This window comes from Ammospiza caudacuta, chromosome 3, assembly GCF_027887145.1.
Source record: "Ammospiza caudacuta isolate bAmmCau1 chromosome 3, bAmmCau1.pri, whole genome shotgun sequence".
Taxonomy (NCBI): Eukaryota; Metazoa; Chordata; class Aves; order Passeriformes; family Passerellidae; genus Ammospiza; species Ammospiza caudacuta.
This window is the reverse complement of record NC_080595.1, coordinates 103,934,636-103,955,887: the sequence shown is the minus strand read 5'-3', so window position 1 is coordinate 103,955,887 and position 21,252 is coordinate 103,934,636. Positions and strand designations below refer to the sequence as shown.

Here is a 21,252-nt window from a genome sequence, read left to right as displayed (position 1 = left end):
GAACATCCCCATTTTCTGAAGTTTATAAGACAGCTACTTGGAATAATCTCTTTACTGTTTTTTCCCCAAGAGCTGTGACCCTTGGCCTGCTGTAAGATCAGACACCAAATTTTGTAGTCACTGCTCTTGTTGTGACAACGTCTCGCTTTTGTCTAGGCTGTGACCAGGTGTCTGAGTGGGTATTTGCACAGACACTTGAAGAATTATGAACATGTACTTGAAGTGCCTCACACACAGCCCACTAACAACCATGCCTTTTAGGTTTTTGGGGAGCAGTGTGTTTTGCTTTCAGCAGACCAACTCATTGAGAATTTGATTAGTGAGGGCACTGCAGGCCTAGGGAGAGCACGTGGAGGGAGGCATGGCATGCTGCCCTGCATTTGTTGCCCAGGGCACTGCTTTGGGAGCCTGAAGGCATAGGGAACATAATAATGCTGAGATTGTGATCCTCTTAGCTGTCATCTTCAATATGATTGCTGCTTTTCCTACAAACTGTACTTCTTTCTCCACTGCATATTTTGTACAAGTGATCCGTGCCAACAAGCATGTGTCAGTTCTTTGTTAACTAAACAGAGCTAATAGGAAATAGCCAGTAGCTGTTCCGTGTATGAAATAAGGATAGATTGTTTAAAAATAAAACGTTGAACAGATGTTAAAAATTTATTTATTGTTTGATGTTAATGTGTTCAACAAGCACCTTGGATTTTGTAAGTTTTACCCCCCTTTGTGTTGGACTGAACAGTTGTTTTCAATTGCAACTACAAGAAGAGTGCTGTACTTCCTGCTGCCCTGAGGGAAATGAGGACTAAAGGTTGGCTGTTTCTGAGGGTGAGAGGAAAGCAAGACAAGACTAATTAAAAGTTTTTGTGTTTTTTTAATAGTTGTTAATACTTTGTTGATCCTGTGAAAGAATGTACGTGAGGCTGTGAAGATGTAAAAGAGCTATTCAGGAGGCTTATGGGTCTTGAGAAGGGAAGTATCTGAGACCCTGAGGATGGAAAACAGCTGGCCTGTTTCTTGGCAAATGGTGTTTACATTTGTTTTGTAGCAGAAGTCAAAGGAACTGCCAGAGGAATGTCCTGGTCTTGGCTGGGTGGAGTTAATTTTTTTCCTAGTAGCTGCTTCAGTGCTGTGTTTTGGATTTATTTCTATTACTATTAGTTTACAAATGATCACACATCATTCACAGGTTCTAAGCTGTCCAGGAGAATCACATCCACAACATGTCATACAGGTCTTAGTGACACTGTGCAGGTTGCTGTGAACCTGTTAGAGTTTCTGTATGTTTAGATTTAATAAACCATTCTCTAGAGAGTACAGCAAAAAATATCATTGAAAAAATACCATTTTCCACATCAAAGAGCTACTGTGACTCTTTCTTTTAAATATATTTTCTTGCGTGTGTCAGTGACCACATCACTTAAAATGGGGATTTTTTTTTAAAACTTAAAATGTCAAAGCTCATCAAGTGCTGTCATTTTATGAGCAATCCTAGGTACTTTACACATAAACTTAATCCTGATGGGTTTTTTAATGATGTGGAGTGGAGCTACTGACAGAGTGATTCAGTGCTATTTTCCTCTTGCAAGAAATTTAAACCTTACTTTATTTAATGAGATTTATTAAATGAGATTTTCTTTTAAATGCCAATGCAGTTTGGGTTCTCAGGTACTTTGGGCTGCTGTGGGGACTGGTGATTCAGCAGGTGATGCTCTGCACTGTGACCTCTGAAGTCACTTGATGGTTACACCAGCTATGGGTCAGGCACTCTTGGCTCAATGGTCAGCTACAAAGTGGAGGGCGGAAGAAAACAAAGCCAGCTGGGTTTAAGACCCTCCCAAAATGTCATCCATGTAATTGAAAGGACTTGATGCTTGTCTCAAACTGTTTATGTGATTTCATTTTTAATTTTTTTTTCTATTCTTGTTGTGTAATGTTTTTCCTGATTGTCAGTAGTAGCCTCATTAATAGAAAAACACATAACAAAGATAACTTGTGTTTTACTAATCACTTAAGTGGATTGAGTAGTTATAAAAGTTTCTCTGAGATGAAGGGTTTTATGGGAGTTTTACTTTCATTGGAAAACCTGTATTCAGTAAATAAATTGCATCTTTACTTGTGCTGTTTTGGTTAGCAGAGCCATAGGGAAAAAGTTACTTCTTCTTCTGTATTTTTTCTGAATAGACCTCTAAATCTTGCTTAAAGTGAAAAAAAAAAATAATAGTAGCAGCCATAAATAAAAAGGTAGGAAACATTTGCCAAAGCAGTAAAAGCTGTCAGGTTGTTTTATTCTTCTTTTCCCAGCTTAGATAAGTCATCTTGAAAGATTGAGAGATCTCTAGCTTTATGCCAGCTATTCTGGATTCCATTATTTATCTGTTCATTATATGCTTTCTTTTTCAAACAGTGGAACTGAAATTTCAAACTGAAGTTTGAGAATTCATTTCAGAATGAAAAGGTTGCTGTACATTTGAGGAAGATACTGTCATGCACAACCACTTTTTTTTTTTTAAGACATAATGATTTACTAAGAAAACACCACTGATGTTCAAATCCTGTCATCCCTTTAAGCAGTCGTTTAACACTGCTTTAACACTGACGTTTACAAAGACTGATCACTTGCATTTTCTGTGTCCAGAAGGTTTCCCCAGCCACTAGCTACAGACTTGTCTGGTTGGGCACACAGCAGGAGTACTTGAATGTGACCTGCAGATATATTCAAAAGAAGCAGTTGTGTGAACTGAAGTTTGAGGGTAGCTTGAAGTAAAGGATGACAAAAGTGGAATTTGAATGGACGTGGTTTTTGGCAGAAATGAATCTTTGAATCACATATGCATTTATTGTAGAAATTTTGCTCATTAGTTGTTATTCCACCACCACTCAATCCTAAAGAAAGCTGGTGGCTTTAAACTTGATTCTTAGATTTTTAATATCCATATTTTGCTTTTCAGAAAATTTTGTTCAGTGTTTTGTTCAGTGACACGAGGCAGATTGTCAGGCAGAGCCTTTGACCTGTAGTATTCTGTCTTTCCTCCACAGAGCAGTAGAGAGTTCCCACACTTCCTGTTTGGTGGGAGCTCTCCTGTAATCTCTAGTCTAGAAACTTAATTTCCTCAGGATTTAATTTTGATGAACATTAAGTGTTACTGGGTGTATCTTTGAAAATGTGGTTATTTTCCATGTTGATGGTCATGTCACATTAAAAAATAACTTATTTTGTCTCTAAAACCTGTCTTGGACAAATTCAGTGTCTTGACATTTTTTTTTGGCTGAATTAGCAATACTCTTTGGCTTTATTGACAGTCTGCGATTCTTTATTTCAAATGGGTCCAAACCATTCTGATTTTTCAGAATTGCCATTGCCCAGTGTTTACTCAGTGACTCAGTATGACTTAAGTGGGTTGAAATACCACGACTTATTGCAGGCAGACTTTGTGAATTATGCTTGTTTCTTCCACTGCAGTATTTGGTAGCCAAAGGAAGAACTGTTTCATGAATACTGCAGCAGTGCTTAAAGAAGAAACAAATTTCGTGCTTTCTTCACTGGATCACGCGTTCTCAGGATGAACCTTTACCTCTCTGGGCTTCTCTTTGCAGCCTCTCAGGTGGTATTTTTCAGCAAGGTGGGAGGAGAAACACAAAATGGTTTGGGTTGGCAGGGATCTTTAAAGGTAATCTAGTTCAGCCTCCCTGCCTCAGGCAGGGACACCTTCTGCTAGATCACAGCTCAAAACTTTGTCCAGCTTTGCCTTCAGTGCTTCCAGGGATGAGGCCTCCCCAGCTTCTCTGGGCAGCTTGTTCCAGTGTCTCATTGCCCTCATTGTAGGGCAATTCCTTCCATATGTCCAATCTAAACCTACTCTCTTGGAGTTCAAAATCATTCCCTTATAAGCATCTTCTAAGTATTGAAAGGTCACAGTAACGTCTTCCTAGAGCCTTTTCTTCAGGCTGAACAAGCCCAGCTCTCAGCCTTTCTACATGCACATGTGCTGCTTAGAATCATGGAATAATAGAAAGGCTTGGGTTGGAAGGCACCTAAAGGATCACCTACTTCCAACCCCATGAGCAGGGACACCTTTCACTAGACCAGGTTGCTCTGAGCTCTGTCCAACCTGGCCTTGAACACTTCCAGGGATGGGGCATCCACAATTTCACTGGATAACTTGTTCCAGCACCTTACCATCCTCACAGGGAAGAAATTTTTCCTAATATACAATCTAAGTCTACTCTCTTTCAGTTTGAAGCTATTCCCCATCTTGTTGCTACATGCTCTTACAAAAATCCCTTTCCCATCTTTCTTGTAGGCTCTCTTCAGGTATTGGAAGGCTGAAGTTAGGTCACGTGGTAGATTTTTGAGATGTCCTAGTTTGCTTAATACTGAAAACTTCTTATAAGCAAATTATCTCTCTGGTGTTTGAGAGCTAAATTCGATGTTGCTGTGTTTCATGCCCTAAGAGTGGCATAGTATTATGCTCTATTAGCTTTCCCTTGGTGACTGTAGATGACTCCACATGATGCTTTTATGGGGGGGTGTATTTCTTTTCTGTCCTGGTCTCTCAGCTGGGAAATCTCAGTAACAGTTGTCTGCCTTGTCCATGAGTGCTCTGTCTTTATTAGGTTTTGTTACATACATTCTCAGTTTTCTCACAGTCACCGTTTTGCTTCATGGGGTGTTCACTCCTGAATTAGCTCATTCTGGTGTGTGCCACTCTTCTTCTAAAGGTGTCCAGCCTTGTTGGCTGTGAAGCAATGCTGAGTCCAAAGCCTTTTCTGGTCCAGACTGGTTTTCTTATATTCCTCTCTAATGAACTGGTAAACCTTAATGAAGATGAAAGAGACAAACTGTTACTCAGCAGAGCCTGAATGCTGCTGGCTGTGCCATGACCTTGTGGGATCTGTAGGGTGTTTAATTGACACCTCCCTGTGGCAGCAGCATGACTGAGGTAGCTGGCAGCAGCAGATTTCCACGTAATTGGTTTTCTGTTTGGGTTGTAAGAAGTGAAATTCTCAAACTTTGAGCCGTTGTTTACAGCTGTCCAAAAGTGTGAAGGAGGAAAAGAACTTTTCACAGTAGATTGGAAGGAGAATTCCTGTGTGGGGAGGTCAGAGTTTTTTATTAATGTATGGTGCACATGAGGGCACCTGAAGTATAAGTGATGTAACAGAGCTTGCGAAAGAGGGCACAAGAAGGAAATAGAGAAAATACAGGTGATGCTGGTATCTCTGAAGTGGAAGGTTGGAGAAGGTTGCTAATGAGTATCCTGAAGTTATGATAGAATAGCTGGGTGTTCATACTTGGTGGCACGTTCCAACTGCAGAGGCCCTGGGTAAATTTTTCAGGCTGGGCATATGTGTTTTCAAATCTTACATAAAACTTCTTCTCCTCTTCCTGGTGATATGTTGATTTCTCTCAAGTATTACTGTGACCACCCTTTGATCAACTAAAGGAGTATTCATGTAATTGTCATGGGAGGTGTCAGGATAAAGCTTTTCAGCAGTTGTTAAAGATGCACGTATATTGTAAAATATTGAGGTTGTTAGCCTTGGAAATCTTGTAGTCTGAAACTCTGTTAATGATACATATGTTTTTCCTCCTGCTTGGTGCAATTACCAATATAAAACTACTTTAGTCCCGGTGTTCAGTGTTGAGAAGCTCTGTGACCATGCACGGATTTTTCATAACTTTATGCTTGTATAACCCATTTAGGGTTTATTCATCATAAGTAGTTATATAGTATCTTGAATTATGAACTCCAGTGAAGAAACTGGAATCTGCTGGAGAAAATTACTTAGCTGAAAAGAGTTCTTCAAGAAATGTTTTATGTATTTTTCTATGTGATGCATTAATATGAAGTTATTTTCTTCATTTTCATGTCTTATGCTTTCCTTTTTTTCAGCTGTCAAACGTTTGATGAAAGAGGCTGCAGAACTGAAGGATCCTACAGATCATTATCATGCACAGCCTTTGGAGGTTTGTTTCTCTATATGTTTGCAAGAGCTTGTAATTAGGCTGTTTTATTAATATATACTCTTAATTAATATATACTTCTCTAAAATGCATATATATTTAAAATTTACATATTTAAACGATAGCAAACCGATTTTTTTTCCCTATGATGGAAATCAGCAGCAGAATTCAACTTCAGTGGTCTTCTAGCTCAGGGTATTGGTAAAAGTACTTAGTAACAGTTTTACATGGCACCTGTGTAGTTTTATAGCATGGGTGTGTTTATTCCCCCCATTGCCTTCCCAAGACTGTGGAAATACTTGATATGTAAATCAAGCTTTTCGTACCCAAACCTGACATCTGGCTCAGTTGCTGAGTTGGTCACTGAAACACTTAAGGTGATCTCTGAGGATTGTTGTTTTGCTTTTAAGAAAACCTGTGAAAAACACAAATGTGTACAATTCTGGATGCATTGTAAGAGAGAGGGATTTCACTTAAGGGGTTGCTTCTTGTCTAAACACCCAGTTAAGTTTTTGGATGGAGAGGACAGTAAAGTTCTGGTGGTTAGAAGCTTAAACAGAAATCCCTTCTGACTTCAGTGGGTTAATTTAAAAAAGCAGTGTTCTGTGGTATTCAGTTGGGAGGTTTGATTTTTTGCTGTTTGCAGAAATGTATACCATCCTTGATGTGCTCACATAATAATGCATGTTCCTAGGTGCTATAAAATATTCCTTATTGTCTGCTGGTTTTTATCTGTAGCTTGCTTCTCCTTCCTGTGGTAAAATGAGAGGTTTAATTCTTGCTGTTATTTGTAACCTACATGAAGATCTTATTTCTGGATTAGAACAGTGTCTCACTGGGAAGAGAACACTGGCAGATGAAAGAAAATGCTGGAAACCTTGACAGTTATCTCCTAGACGGGAAAAACTGCAACTATGTGGGCAGTCCCAGTGCTGTAGTACCAGTGTTTAGCATTAGCTGGGGGATCTCATTCACTGACAGCAAGCCTCTTTTAGGCTCCTGTCCTAACAGTAGGAGTTGTTCTGCTCGTAAATATTTAGAAAATTGTTGGCAGCACAAGTTCTGATACACAAATCCCAGCTCAAAGCTCCAAAGAAATAATTTTTAAAGAGAAGTTATTTATATGTCCAATGATGATAAAACTCTAGATTTCAATGTGTATCTTTCAAAGTTGTGCAATAAGGCACAGTACCTGTTTCAAAATTGTTAGTGGAGGAGGGAGAATAGTTCTGTGGGGTGTGAGTCAAATCCCTGTGTTGACCAGGGCATGGAAGGAGCTTTGGGAAGGCTGTTATTAGTGTTCTTTCTTGGTGTAGGTCTCCCCTTGGTTCTCCAGAAATTATTGTTCACTGAGGCAAAGATCTAAAGATTTTGGATCTTACTCTTAATTGACTCAGTTTTCTATCTGTTGGGTAGTAAAGCTCTTCTAATAATTTATCCAGCTAGCATAAAGAATTTGGATAATGAATTTGAGGGTTTTGGCAAATTTTTGCACAAGAAAATTACCAGAACCCTACCTTGCTTTATCCTTAGTGCTGTGTTCTCTTAACTCTCTACTTGATTTTGGCTTCTTAAAACTTCTGTCTGTGTACTGTTTCTTCAGCCTGTCCTTGTTCAAGAAAATGACATCAACTTGTCTATTTCTGTGATAAACACTTTTTCTTTTTTTTTCCCCTCCCCCCTTCTTCCATTGATGGGGGCATTTTAGGACAATCTTTTTGAATGGCACTTCACTGTTAGAGGCCCTCCAGATTCAGATTTTGATGGAGGGATTTATCATGGGCGAATAGTGCTACCACCTGAATATCCCATGAAACCACCCAGCATTATTTTGCTGACGGTAAGTAAGCATGCTTACTCATTTTTCCTTTTTATTGTTATCAGTTTTATCATAGGGAGATTCTTGGCATTTAAGATAATGTTATTTTTCTAAGAAAGGTGGCACATACAGTATAATTGAAGATGCAAAGTCTTCTAAGATTATTTTGGTAATCTCTGAATTGCATGAAGCCTTATGCCTAATAAATGGAAGTTCTTTCATCTGGGAGCAGTCACATTGCTGATGTGATTCTCTAGCCTTCTGTTCTCCCCATGGGCCCTCTTGATTTCTGTTGAATACATTGCTCAGATGTAGGAAGGCAGACCTGTAATTTGAGGCAAAGGCCTTCCTTTGTGCATAGTTTTGTAGGAGGTTTTCTTCATGCATTAATAGACTCAGATGACAGAGTTCTGTTTTCAGCAAGTTGAAATTTTATGGTGTTGGCAGTAGTATAATTGTCACATATTGTTTGTGTATGAAATTCTTTTGATCATGATTTTTGCAACTTTTACAAAAACTCAAGAATTAACTGCTGGCATGCTTTATTGTATCCTTCTTCTTTTGAAGGCAAATGGCAGGTTTGAAGTGGGGAAGAAAATTTGTTTAAGCATCTCAGGGCATCATCCTGAAACATGGCAGCCTTCGTGGAGTAGTAAGTAACAGTTCCTTGATAAATGTTACCCCCATTAAACAACTTGTTCTTTAAACTAAAAAAAAAAATCTCCTGAAGAATGTTTATAGTGTAAGAGGAGACAGATTTTGAAGGTGTAAAATTATGGGAGAATTTGTCAAATGTAATGTCATAAAAGAGTGAAATTGAATGATTTGGAGATCTTACTAAGTAAATGCCAGGGCTGAGAAGCTGAGGGGTGATGGTAAGCTCTTCTTTACTTGGATATATAAGCATTAAGAATTCTCAGACTACTTAGAATATTCTTTGTGTGTTTTGGTTAAAATTTTTCTTACAAAAATAAATCCTGTTACTTTACCCTGTTTTTGCATGATCACTAAGCCAGCTTGAATAATAATAGAAGTGAGTTTTCAATTCTAATGATGTGGTTCTGAGCGCTTAAGAGGAAGATAATGTGGTCTGAGTTCAGAATAACTGAATTTTCTCTTATCTTTATTTTTAAAAATACTGTTATTACAGCTGGCACAGTTCGTCCAAGGCAATATGCTTATGTTCAAGTAATTTTAGTTTGGCTGAGTACAGTATATCAATTATTTCTATATCAGTTTCACTTTTAAAATATGTTAGTAAGATTTTGGGAGTTTTCTAGCTGACCACTCTTCAACTTTTGTTACATCTCCAATGTTTTTTTAAAGAGTAGAAAATACTGTGTTTCTAAGTAGTTGTATATATTCTGTCTCTTTTCTGTGGTACTTATTTTGATGGGATATTTATTTACCAACTGTATTGGCAAGTGTCTTGAATTCTTAAATTTCATTACATCTGTAAAACAAAGTCCAAGACAGATGTTGTCATCAGAGATGCTTCAGATGAAGAACAGATGACTTCTGTTACAAGCAGTTATTAATATTTTAAGTGAGCTCCTTCCCCTATTTATGATGACATAAAAGGAACAAATTCTGCAATACTTTACAAAAAAGAAAAACTTAGCTTGTGTGCACTAAATTGCAGAATTCATGTCTAATAGAAAACAGACGCAAAAAAAATTCCCTGTGAACCATCTTATCTTTTTCCTCTCCCCCTGCACCCCTTCTCCCCTCAACCACTTTTTATATGTTAGTTCTGCTTTACTTTTTTTCACAGTTTTTAAAGTCTGGAACACTCACCTTAATGCAACATTTTTGTGACAATTGATTTTTTTCTTCTCTGTTGACTGTTGGCTTTTTCTTTGTTTACCACCTTGTCTTAAAACAGAATTGAGAAAGCCTTGCAGTGTACCAAAAAAACCCCAAACCAGTGCTGCTTGTAGGAAATTCAGACTTGGCAGAATAAAGTTTTGCAGTCAGAAATTCAACTTTGCCAAGTGTGGAATGCAATTACATAACTGTTTTTTCTGCCACCTTGTTTATATCTCTGTTTTCCCATTTTAGTAAGAACAGCTTTACTAGCCATCATTGGATTTATGCCAACCAAAGGTGAAGGAGCAATAGGATCTCTAGATTACACACCAGAAGAAAGAAGAGCTCTTGCAAAGAAGTAAGTGTTAAGTTTGTTATTGTAGGTACATTTACATTCACTCACTTTTAGGGTAATGCATTGAGTAGAAAATAAGCTATTTTAGTCCCTTATCTTCAGTCTTTATCTTATCTGTTCCAAATAAAACAAGTTCGATGCCTTGTATGTGTGGTCACTTTTTTCTCAGAGTATTGTGCAAACCTGGAACTTGCAGTCAAACAAAATATTTTGAGAGCACTTCGTTCCTTCCAGTATTGTGTGGTCATATTTGAGGTTTGTCTGAAGTTCAGTCTTGGAGATGTAATTAACATTGTGATACAGTACTAATTGCAGCATGGAGACAAAGTGGATATGATGGAATTGATAGTAAGGGGGGGAGAAAACAACCAAAATAATGATGTATAATTGTCTTTAAGTAATAATGAAATTAGTTCAAAATTCTGAAGCAACTTCTTCTAAATGATCTTTAGGAAGTTAATTTAAGATTAGGTTTGTGACTATGATGAAATTATTGGCTTAGTGGACAAAGGGAAGGCAGTGAGTGTTGTTTTTTGGACTTCAGCAAGGCTTTTGGTGTCCTTTCTCTTATCCTCAGTTATGGAGTACAGCCTAGGTGGTTGGGGACAGTAAGGTAGATTAAGAACTGGCTGAGCTGCCTGGCTCAAAGGATTGTGATAAGCAGCACAAAATCCAGCTTCAGGCTGGTCACTATTGGTGTATTCCTGGTGTCAGTGCTGGGGCCAGTGCTATTCAGTGTCATTAATGACCTGGATAATGGGACAGGGTGGACCCTCAGCAAGTTTGCTGGTGATACAAGGCTGGGAGGAGTGGCTGATACACTAGAAGGTTGTACTGCCATCCAGAGGAGCCTCAGCTGGCTGGAGGAATGCCAGAGAAAAGTCCTGCCCCTGGAGAGGAATAACACCAGCCGAACAGCTGACTAGAAGGGAGTTGGAAGGGAAGATTCTGGCGGTCACCGTGCTGATCAGGAGGCAGCAGGGTGCCCTTGCAGCCAAGAAGGCTGATGGTGTCCTGGGTTGCACAAGGAGCAGCCTTGCCAGCAGGTCAAGGGGAGTGATCCTACTTCAGTCCTCAGCACTGGTGAGACATCAGGAATGCTGGGCTCAGGTGGGGCTGTGACCAGGTCAGAGTACAAGAAAGACAACACGTCCTGGAGCAAATTCAGTGCAGTGCCACAGAGGTGATTGAGGGGCTGGAGCATGTTTCATCCTTGGAGATAGCGAACGAGCTGGGAGTGTTCAGCCTGGAGAAGAGAAGGTTCAGGGGATCATATCCATACGTACAGTTATCTGAAAGGAAGTTGTAAAAAAGGTAGAGCCAGGCTCTTTTCAGTGGCATTCAGTGACAGGAGTGAGTCAGTGGGGTAGGTTGGTCTTGGTACTGTGCTGTCGAGTCTCTGTGGTTCCTCGCTGGCCTGGAGAGCCACTTGCAGTGTGCCCTATAGAGAGATGGTGTGGGAAGGTTATGTTCTCCAGGAAGCTGAAATTCCTGGATTGGAGGTGCAAGCTCCTGGGTCCAGTATAACATTTGTAATAACAGTTAAATCTTTATAATTTATAGTTTTTATTTGCTGCAGATATAAGTATTTTTATTGTAAGAAATTGTTAATAAAGTATAAATAATAGTGATATTTAAGTCAGTTGTTAATACTTTCCTAAATGACATGAGAGAATTTGTGTTATATATAGATAATATAATATAGATAATTCTCAACATATTTTTTCAAGATAGTGTGATTTGAGGCAGAGGGAAGTACTTCTAAGTTACTGGCCTTGCTACCACTTGTCTTTCTGTGGATTGTTCTGCAAATAGTTTATTAAACAAGCACACAGGAACACCGAGAACATGCTATTCTGAGCTATGTCATTTGTGGGCAGGTCACAAGACTTCTGTTGTGAAATGTGTGGCACATCTATGAAGACTGCCCTCTTACCACTGACATCTGGAAGTGTGTCAAGCCAAGCAGACAAGGAGGCTAAAGAGCTTGCCAGGCAAATTAGCTTTAAGGTAAAGTTACTGTTTAAACTTTTATCTCTCTTGTATAGAATTAGAAAAGAAAATCCTGAGGGAAAATCTTGGAAATCACAGAAACATTCATCATTTCAGAAGACCATCATCAATTGCTATGTGGAAGCCTGTTTATTTCAGTATAGTCCGAAAGAGAAAATAAGAATGGATTTCTTGAAATTTGCTGCTTAATAAGTTGTGCATCTCAAGCACTGATTGATTAGTTTTAGTTTTAGTGGTAACCACTGTGGTAAAAACTGCCTATGTTGCTTTTACTTCCACATTTTCCAACACTAATAACTTGATTAAATTCTCCAGAATTAGTTTTATCATAAAAGTGTGACAAAAGTTTGGGCAAAGCTAACCTAAATTTTTTACCTTTGTGATTTTTTTTTTCCTTTTGGCTTATGGAAGGAATAAAACATATTACTACTGAAAAATGGTTGCAAATTCTTTTGAACTACTCTGCTACTATCTGAAGATACTGAAAGTTGAACTCTGGTATGGAAGTTGCTGTGACCGAGAAATGTGTTCTCTAGCTTGTGTTTCAGTGAAAGCAAGGTTTGTTTAGACAAATACATTCCTTAGAGAATTGCATGTCTTGCATGCACAGTGTTGTTTTTCACTGGGTTTTCCACTAAACTCTTAAATCAGCCACTAAGGAAGACTACTGTGCATGAGGGCAGGGAGCTACAGTTACAATATGACAATGTGGCATTAGTGTAGAGCACATCCTCGCTACGATCAGGGCTGCCAATATGTTCCCTTTTATCACCCATGTTCTTCTAACAGTGTCCTAAAGGCTACTTTTTACTTCTTTTGTGTGTGCCAGGAAAGTAAAGATTGTCTTCTGAGCATTCCTGACAGTTTTGCAGGATGTGCATATTCCTATGCCATAACACTTAGAATAAAAACATCTCCAAATATTTTACAAAGATACAAAAAACAGGGACAGAATTTTAAAGCTGAGCTGCTTAGAGAAACAATGGATTGCCTTTTCCTGGCTTTTTTACAGTATATAAGGGTTTAAAGTTGTAGGTTTGTTTTTTACTTAAGAACTGCTAATCTTCAAAGAAATTCTAGAAATATCAGAGTTTGGTTTTGTTTGGCTTTTTCTTTTGTGAGAAAGAACTCATAACTTACATGAAAACAATGTTTTCATACCTTTTTCAGTTTTAAAATTAAAGGCTTAGAGATATCAGTCTTTAAAGAATACAGGTGCTTTCCATGTGTCTGTGTGCTTGACACCACCTCCTAAGAACAAGCACTTGTCAGGGGAAAAAATGAACAAAAGCCTTGGGTTTCTACAGCCTTTCACCATCCATTGTGATTTTGTGTTGTTTTTTTTTTTAATAAGGTAAATCAGTTCTGTCCTCTGGTTGCACTTTTCCCTTCTCAAATCAAATTTTAGGGGTTGGCATTTTTTAAGCTTCCTGCTTCTCTGCTTTGCTTGACTTTCTTATCTTTTGTTGTTAGGCAGAGGTGTTCAATTGATGTGTTTGTAATAAACTAATAGTATGAATTACTAGCAGAAAATAAAGAAGTTTTTAATCATTTGAATACATTTAATATCAATTTATGGGGTAGTATTTAACATCAGATTGCTGATTGAGTGTATAATTTGAGAGAGTCTCTCTACTAGCAAACATACTAGCAACCTCTGCATTCATCCTTTAATAAGAGGTTTCCTAACTATGTGTAGATGATCCCAGGGTTATTGTGTTTCTTACCAGCTTTAAACAAGATGGTAACTTTTTAAAAAGTCGTATTGAGATAGGAATATGAAATTCAGGAGGGGGAAAAGACCCCAACACATCTTCTCATTACAATTTTCCCAATTCTGTGAGCATCCACCTTTGTTCCTGTCTGTTTTAATAGTAAATTGTATTTTGTATCAGTTTTATATTGACTTCTAAATAGTTTCCTGCATTTTAGGTATTATATAGCAAAAATTCTATTTTGCTTAAAACAAAGAAAAAGAAATTACTAATAGCATATGTGTCACTGTAAAACAGTATGGTTTACCTTCATGTTGCCATCACACAGCATATTTTGCAGTAAAATTAATTCTCTGCTCAGCCCCATATGTTTAAAGATGTTGGTCATCTTTTGAATGTTAGTCTCACTTCAGTCTAGATATTAGACTTAGTACTTTCATAAACTATAGTTAATCAAATGCACATTTGGTACTGCTTTATAGAGATTAACAGTAAAGATGAAATAAGATCATCTTGAAAGAACCAAGAGTATGAAAATCGGTCCTCTGGTTCTGGGGAACTTAAGATGGGACATAGGAAAGCAAGATTCACCCTGAGGGTTGTCAGATGCTGAAGCAGACCACCCGCAGAGACTCTGGAACCCCCAGCTTTGGAGATGCTCAAAACTTGTCTCACATGACTCTAGAGAGAATTGGACCAGGAACATCTGGAGTTCCATTCCAGTCTAAATGTTTCATAATTCTGTGTTGCTTTGTTGATGATCCATATTTGAATCATAACTTTTCCTGTCTAATATTACAGTTCATAATAGTTAACTGCAAAGACAAAGCAGTCTTCTTAGCAGATTCTAAGTTTTCAAATGTTAAATGCATCTCCAGATTGTTTTGGGGCTTTTTTTGGATTCTCTTGAGGTAATACATATAAAGAAACAGAGAACCTAATTTCCTCACACTAAATACTATCATGAAAGACTATTATACTGTGATCTTACCAGTTTGTTATCACTGTAACTGGTTGTTTTCTAATACATTGTTTGTATTTCTTGCTACTACTACCACCACTACCACCATGTCTGCATTTGAAGACTAGATTTGAAGTTGTCATTTTGTAATAAATTGGGATCTAGACACATGACTTGAGAGGTGACTTGGTTACTGATAAAAATTGATCTGGTCAAGACTTCCTTTTTTTTGACATGTGTAAATTTTAGAAGTATTCCAGTTCAGCACTATGATGGTATATCCTTTTCCATTCCCAAGAGATTATTGCTGGCATATATTCTGGGGTTTGTGTTCTTCTACATGTCCCTACTGATCTCTTGTCTCAGATTTCCTAAGCATGAAACCTAAATTCTGGGAAATAATGTGCAGTAGACATTTTGTAAATGTGTATGAAAGCAGTATTGAAAGACTTGAATTTTTTCTTTTACTCTGTGCTGAAATTTAAATAGTGGACACTGGTATGCAAATACTACCCAGTGTAGTGTCATACATATATGCCCCCTCTGTCTGTGAGGCAGTTTTGTACTGAAACCAGTACAGCCAGATTACACTGGCACTCACCAGAGGCTCTTTAGTCCTGGGGGGGAACAGGCTGTGCTACTTCACTTGTATCAACAGTAAGCCAACACAACATTGTCTTAAGGACATGCAAAACAAAAGTTTTAAAAATTGTGTTACTCTGGCATAATGTCCTGGATCTTCTAAAGACTTTTAGTTTTTGCTCTCTACATCTGTGCTTTTTTTTTGAATGTTACATTTGATATGTGCAAACAAAATTGGGTTTTAAACCGTTGTTTGCACATTTGCAGTCTCATTTTTAAAGAATGAAAATTTCTTAAATTTATTACTGTGTCATCAGAATACAGCTGGCACACCTGATTATTACATTTTGGTAAGCCTCATATTCTCTGCAAAGAAATACACATTCCAAAATAAGCCAAATTGTTTTGGAGCAATTTTGATCTTGTCTGTGACATGTGCATATGTGCTTCTTGTAGGCAGAGGTCAATTCATCCAGGAGATCTGATGCTGGACCCTCAAACACATCAGGGCTGAACCCCTCTGCTGCTTCACGTGAGCCCCAGCAGGATGGTGCAGCCAGAGCATTCCCAGATCCAGCAAGTGCAACGGTATGGTCCATCTTGGAGCTTTATTTGGCATAGTCTGATTATTAAATTGTCCTCTTAAGCTGATTGGAGTCTTGATTAAAGTATGTAGTTCATATATTTATGCTGGAACTCCTGCATACTTTTATATAAAATCTGCAATATTTCTCAGGAGTCTGAACTGAATGCAGAGAACACCTCTGACTAGACTACTTCTGACAGTACTTTATTTTATTTGTAGTAGCTGTTGATGTCTACTCAGGGCAAAGTGATGATACACTATTCTTGTTTGAGTATTCAAAGTGCAAGCAAGGTACTGCTGCTGAAAGCTGGCTTGATAAAAATAAATGCCGTAGTATTAAGGTGAAATCCTTCCACATCTGAGCAAAACAATGTTTTTGAAGGAATATATTGTAGATACTCAGGTGGGACTCGGGTCCAGTGGTCACCTAAATTTTGGTACCAAAACTCTGATCACAGTGGGACTCATTAGTGGAGGCTGGAGAGCAGTGCAGATTGCTCAGCAGCAGAGGCTGGTGGGCTGCATTTCTCTCTCCCCCCTTGATTGCACAGACTAAATCTGTGTGGATTATGGGTGTCTAAACTTCCACCAAATCTGTACCAATACATTTGGTGCATTGATATGGAATGATGTCCCACCTTGGAGCTTATAGCTAATGAATAAAGTCGATGCTTTGTGAGCTTTATTAAGTAACAAGGTAAAAACTGTAGTTAGGCTGTTCTCTGGATAACCTGGGAATGCATTAAGCCTCAGTACACCTGTTATTAAGCAGTATCTTAAAGTAGTGACTTGCACTGATAATAGTGACTGGATGAAGCATTATGAAGGTGATAAAATAAACAGTGTAACTGAAGCCAGCTACTCTTGAGCTGATGAAGGAGGTTTCTGTCAGAAAATGAGGCTATGTTCTGAAGCATGAATTTATAAAGCCCTTAACTTTAATTATAAATTCTGAATGATATATTGGCAAAAAGTGTTACCCTTTATCTCTGTTAAGTGATGTCTTAGTTATGTAATGCTACAGCAACCATTTTAAATGTCTTGACAATTGAGAATACTTGGCCCAACTTTGATTCATTAAAAACCTGACATTTTTCATATTAGCCATTAAGCCATGCTGTGTCAAACTTCAGTGTTTCTTCAGTTAGAAGTTGTACAGGCAAACAAGTGTTTGACCTGTCCTGATTTCTGCATCTCTCCCCAGACCATTGGTATAAGTAAAAGAGGCTTCAGTAACCCAGAGGATTTATATAGTCCTGAGTTCCTGAGTTTGCTGTATTTTTAAAACATCCCTTCTAAGATTATTAAATATCCTTCTAGTATTCTGATAAAAATGTTTAAAATAATGGACTGGAGATATAAAGGATGCAATGAATTCTACCATTTTTCAGTAGACTGAACATGATATAAATTTCATTACTTGCATTTTTTTAGATGGTACAAGTTTTTGTTAGTTCTGATAGAAGTATATTTTACTGAAATAGCTTATTCATCAAATAATTGTTTAAATGTCCTTGGAGCAAAGTTTTCTATCAGTCCTAACAGTTTCAGAAGCTTCAGAAATAATGTGACATGTAGTAATAGAAATAGTATGTAATAATGTGACATGTGTGTGTTGAATGTCTATAAAGATCAGATGCTAAAGGTGGCTTTAATGTAATTATTATTGAATATTTCTATCTTTAGTCTGTTAAGCCCTCATCTACATTTCCAGTATGGTTTGGCAGAAACCATTATTTGGCAGAAACGATGGAAATTGTGTCATGTGAGGTGTTGTGTTTGTCCAAAAATCTTGTAATTTTTGCTTACGAAGAGTTAAAAGACTTGCCATTAAGTTGAAGACAAGATGATTGTGATTTTTTTTTTTAATAGTGAAACCCATCTGCCATTTTTTGGCATTCTTAATTGTTAAGTCTTCTAACAAATAAAAACATCTGTCTGTCTGTCTGTCTGTCTATCTATCTATCTATCTATCTATCATCTCTATTACTTAAGATACTGTAGCACCTGGACCCAAATTTTTATTGGGCCATGATGATCACTCCTTTCTTAGCTTTGTTCTGCACATCTGGTAATAGTTGGCCATTGATTATGTTGGGAATCCCAAGGTGGTGCATTAGCTGAGCTTTGGTCTGAAGCCTTTGGTCTGCTGTTGGCCCAATCCATCTATAATTTTCTCAGAAAAATAACTTAAAGCCTTGAAATTGTCAGTGAGATTTCTCTTGAATCACAGATCTGTTCATGTCAGTGTATGACAGCTTGTTCCATTCAGAACAGGGCCCTTCTGATTTATTTTTAAATTTAAGTTTTGCAGTATTGAGAAGATGTGTATGACAGCCAGTGCTAGTTACTTCTGTTAGTAAGATGAAGGATTAGGAAGATATCTAGACTTTTTTATATCCTTAAAAACTGTTTGAAGAAGAAAAACATTGCTTACTGACTTGGTAGTTCTTGTATCCTGAATTCACTTCTCTCCCTCTCACCTTCTGGATGATGGGAATGTAGATGAATCTAGGAACTTCATTTCTCAAAGGCTTGGCTTCCCCAAGTCTTTATTTCCCTTGGCATGAGGAGCTTTCAGGTGAGAAGCAGAATTGCTTTCTTCTGCAGTGTACTGGAAATCACAACAGGCTGCTTGTGGTGTTCTTGGCTGTCTCTGCTGATAAAATTTATCTTTTAAAAACATTTTTCTTTGAAGCTACCCAAGCTGCTTTCCTTATTTAGGCTAGACACCTGTGTAAACAGCAAGTTATCAAATGTGGAGAGTAATTGCATCAGTACTTCCTTGCAAATGATAAACAGTGGGAAATAGAATGATGAGGGGGTAGGAATGGAAGGCCTCTTCCCTTGGTGAGACAAATCACCGACTAGGTGGAAATTTTGAATTCTTTATCCACACACAGAAGAGTCACAAGCCCAAGTGCTGTTCACTGTCTTGTGGATTGTCAAATCTGATATGCAGTGAGGGCATTCCCCATTAAGTCATGTGGAAAGATTATCTTTTATGGGTGTAGTAGATGGCTGAAGTAGTGCTTAAGGTTATGGATATTGGGTCCATTAAAAGGCTTTGGAAAAAAATCTAAAATGTCCAGAATTCTAGTTTTACCTGCTGTTACAATAATCTTTTAGAAGCAAAGGGGGAGAAAGCTAACTCTGGAAAATAGCTGCAAATTGGTTTAAGTAGGAATACCAGAAAACTGTATTTTCTGAGGACTGAAAATGAAACTTAAAAATTTTAAAAACCTGCAGTTTTTTCTCAGAGCTTTTTTTTTTAAAACACTTTAAAACAGAACCTTGTGAAAATGCTTATTTCTAATGACTGCACTGTATTACTATTTTTAATATTAAACGTTGGAAGTTTGAGCTTTTTAGTATTGCAAGCAGGATTAGTCTGGTGGGAGATCAGATGTCATATTTTCTAGTTCATAAGATTGAAACTTGTTTTCTTCAGCATAAAATTCTCATGAGCAGAACATCATTTGCTGAAGTGTATTTTTTAGTACCTGTAATGCCAGACCGAGTTTGCCCGGTAGAGGGCAATAGATAAGTGTCTGCACGTGTGCTGTGCTCCAGAACTCCTGCTGGGATCAGGTGGTTTGTGGTCAGGATTTTCGTTTTGTTTTTTCAGTGGTGGTGGTTATGAGAACACGCTTCTGGACTCAGATGTCCACAGGAAGCACTGCAGCGCTGCCTAACTGCAGTTCTTGGACTTCTCTCCATCCTTCTTTTGGCTTCCCTGTCTTGTTTCCCCTTCAGTATAGGTGACATTGCAAATCCTCAGAGATATAACTACCTAGAGGATTTCTTGAGCAGCAAAGAGTTAAAACAAATCCTAGACAAAGATATTTGAAATATCTAACACAAATACGGTTTGGCAGACTTCCTTCAGCCTTCTCTTGTCTATAGAACTGCTGATTTTCAGCTTGAAATATACTTCTACTCAGGATAGCGTATGGGCAGAAACAGCCATCTATAACAATCCTGTAATTATTAGTGACATGTATTAACACTTATCTGAAGAGCATGTTTTAGTCGTTATGATTTTATCTGCTGCTGACAAGAGATAAAATGTACCGTGTGACGGCTCCCACCCTTTGTGTTTCAGCCTGAAGGCCAGAGCAGCAGCGCAGCAGCCGGGCCGGAGCAGCCCCCAGCCGTGCCCAGCAGCAGCAGCAGCTCGCTGAGCCCCCGGCAGCGCCGCGCGCAGCAGCAGAGCCAGAGACGCGCCCCGGCCTCGGCCGACCTCGGCCGCGCACAGCAGCCCCGCGGCAACGCCAACCACACGGGCTCCACCGTGCTCATCGTCCTGCTCACCTTCGCCCTGGCCGCCCTCATATTCCGCAGAATATGTTTGGCTAACGAGTACGTGTTTGAGTTGTAAGGTTGTTTGTCCTAACAGCAGCGACTTGAGTGCTTCACTGAACATTCTGTGTTGGCTGTGACATGAGAACTGTTTACAAAGGTTACTTTTTGTATTTACGCTTACATCCTTATGAATGTTAATGTACCTACAGATACGTTGCTTGTAGGAAAAGCAAAGTTGGACCTGTAAGCTATGAGTTTTAATTGAGTGCCCACTAGATACTTGGAGAAACAGTGCAGTGGAATAGTAACATTAAGGCATGTGGGATGGGACTAAATTTGAATAATTTATTTAGTAAAAGACAATTTTTAAAAAACGGTTGATTCATTTTTTTATGGGGCATAAATGCTCATATAAGTACCCCGTCTAAATTAATATAAGATTTGACGTTGAAGAGGGGATGATAAAATGAAACACTGCTATGTGTTTATGTCTGGTGAACTCCTAATTTAGAGGGAATACAGTTTTGTAACCACTTTTATTTGCCATGACACATTTCCAGAGGAGAAACACATACAATTTGGTTGTGATGCTGCTTTGTGTGTGTGGAAGGGGGACGGGATTGTGGGAGGAAAGTAGGTGCCAGAAAACAACTTGCATTATTTTGGTTTTTATTTTTTGGAAGAAAGATTGGGTAGTCTTTTGAAAGATTTGAATGTCCTCTTCTAGTACTTTCAACTGTATATCTTGTTTTTAAAATTTGAAGATTATGAAAAATATGTCTATTCTTGCAATAGTTATAAATATGTAATATAATTATTTACCCAGAGCTGTTGTCTTTTAATTATACCAGAAATATACATAATGTGTTGAACCGAATGTTTCATATGTGGTTTTATTTACTAAAGAAAATTTAAGACTTATTACCTAAATTCTGATATATATGGACATGCTTAACAGAAGTATTTATTACAATCCTGCTAGTAATAAAGTTTCAAGCCAGTCTTTGGATATGTTTCAAGTATTACATGGCAGTTTGTTTCTTGTTTGTCTGAGAGTTTTTTTTGGTTGGCTGGGTTTTTGTAAGGGGGTTTCTTTTGGTTGGTTGGTTTGTTTTTTTCTTTTTGTTTTTTTTTTGTTT

The 21,252-nt window shown here is 38.1% G+C and overlaps 1 protein-coding gene across 4 annotated transcripts in view; it reads left to right on the top strand.

The window, feature by feature from the left end:
- Window positions 1–20,990, top strand: part of UBE2J1 (ubiquitin conjugating enzyme E2 J1) — a 35,230-nt gene extending 14,240 nt beyond the window's left edge. For all 4 annotated transcript variants that reach the window (XM_058801236.1, XM_058801233.1, XM_058801235.1 and 1 more), the window contains exons 2-8: window positions 5,898–5,971; window positions 7,677–7,808; window positions 8,355–8,439; window positions 9,849–9,954; window positions 11,832–11,961; window positions 15,679–15,810; window positions 19,914–20,990. In XM_058801236.1, coding sequence (XP_058657219.1) covers window positions 5,912–5,971; window positions 7,677–7,808; window positions 8,355–8,439; window positions 9,849–9,954; window positions 11,832–11,961; window positions 15,679–15,810; window positions 19,914–20,189 — 921 coding nt within the window. In that variant the 5' untranslated portion in view covers window positions 5,898–5,911 and the 3' untranslated portion in view covers window positions 20,190–20,990. The remainder of the gene's footprint in view (window positions 1–5,897; window positions 5,972–7,676; window positions 7,809–8,354; window positions 8,440–9,848; window positions 9,955–11,831; window positions 11,962–15,678; window positions 15,811–19,913) is intronic.
- The last annotated feature ends 262 nt before the right edge of the window (window positions 20,991–21,252 follow it).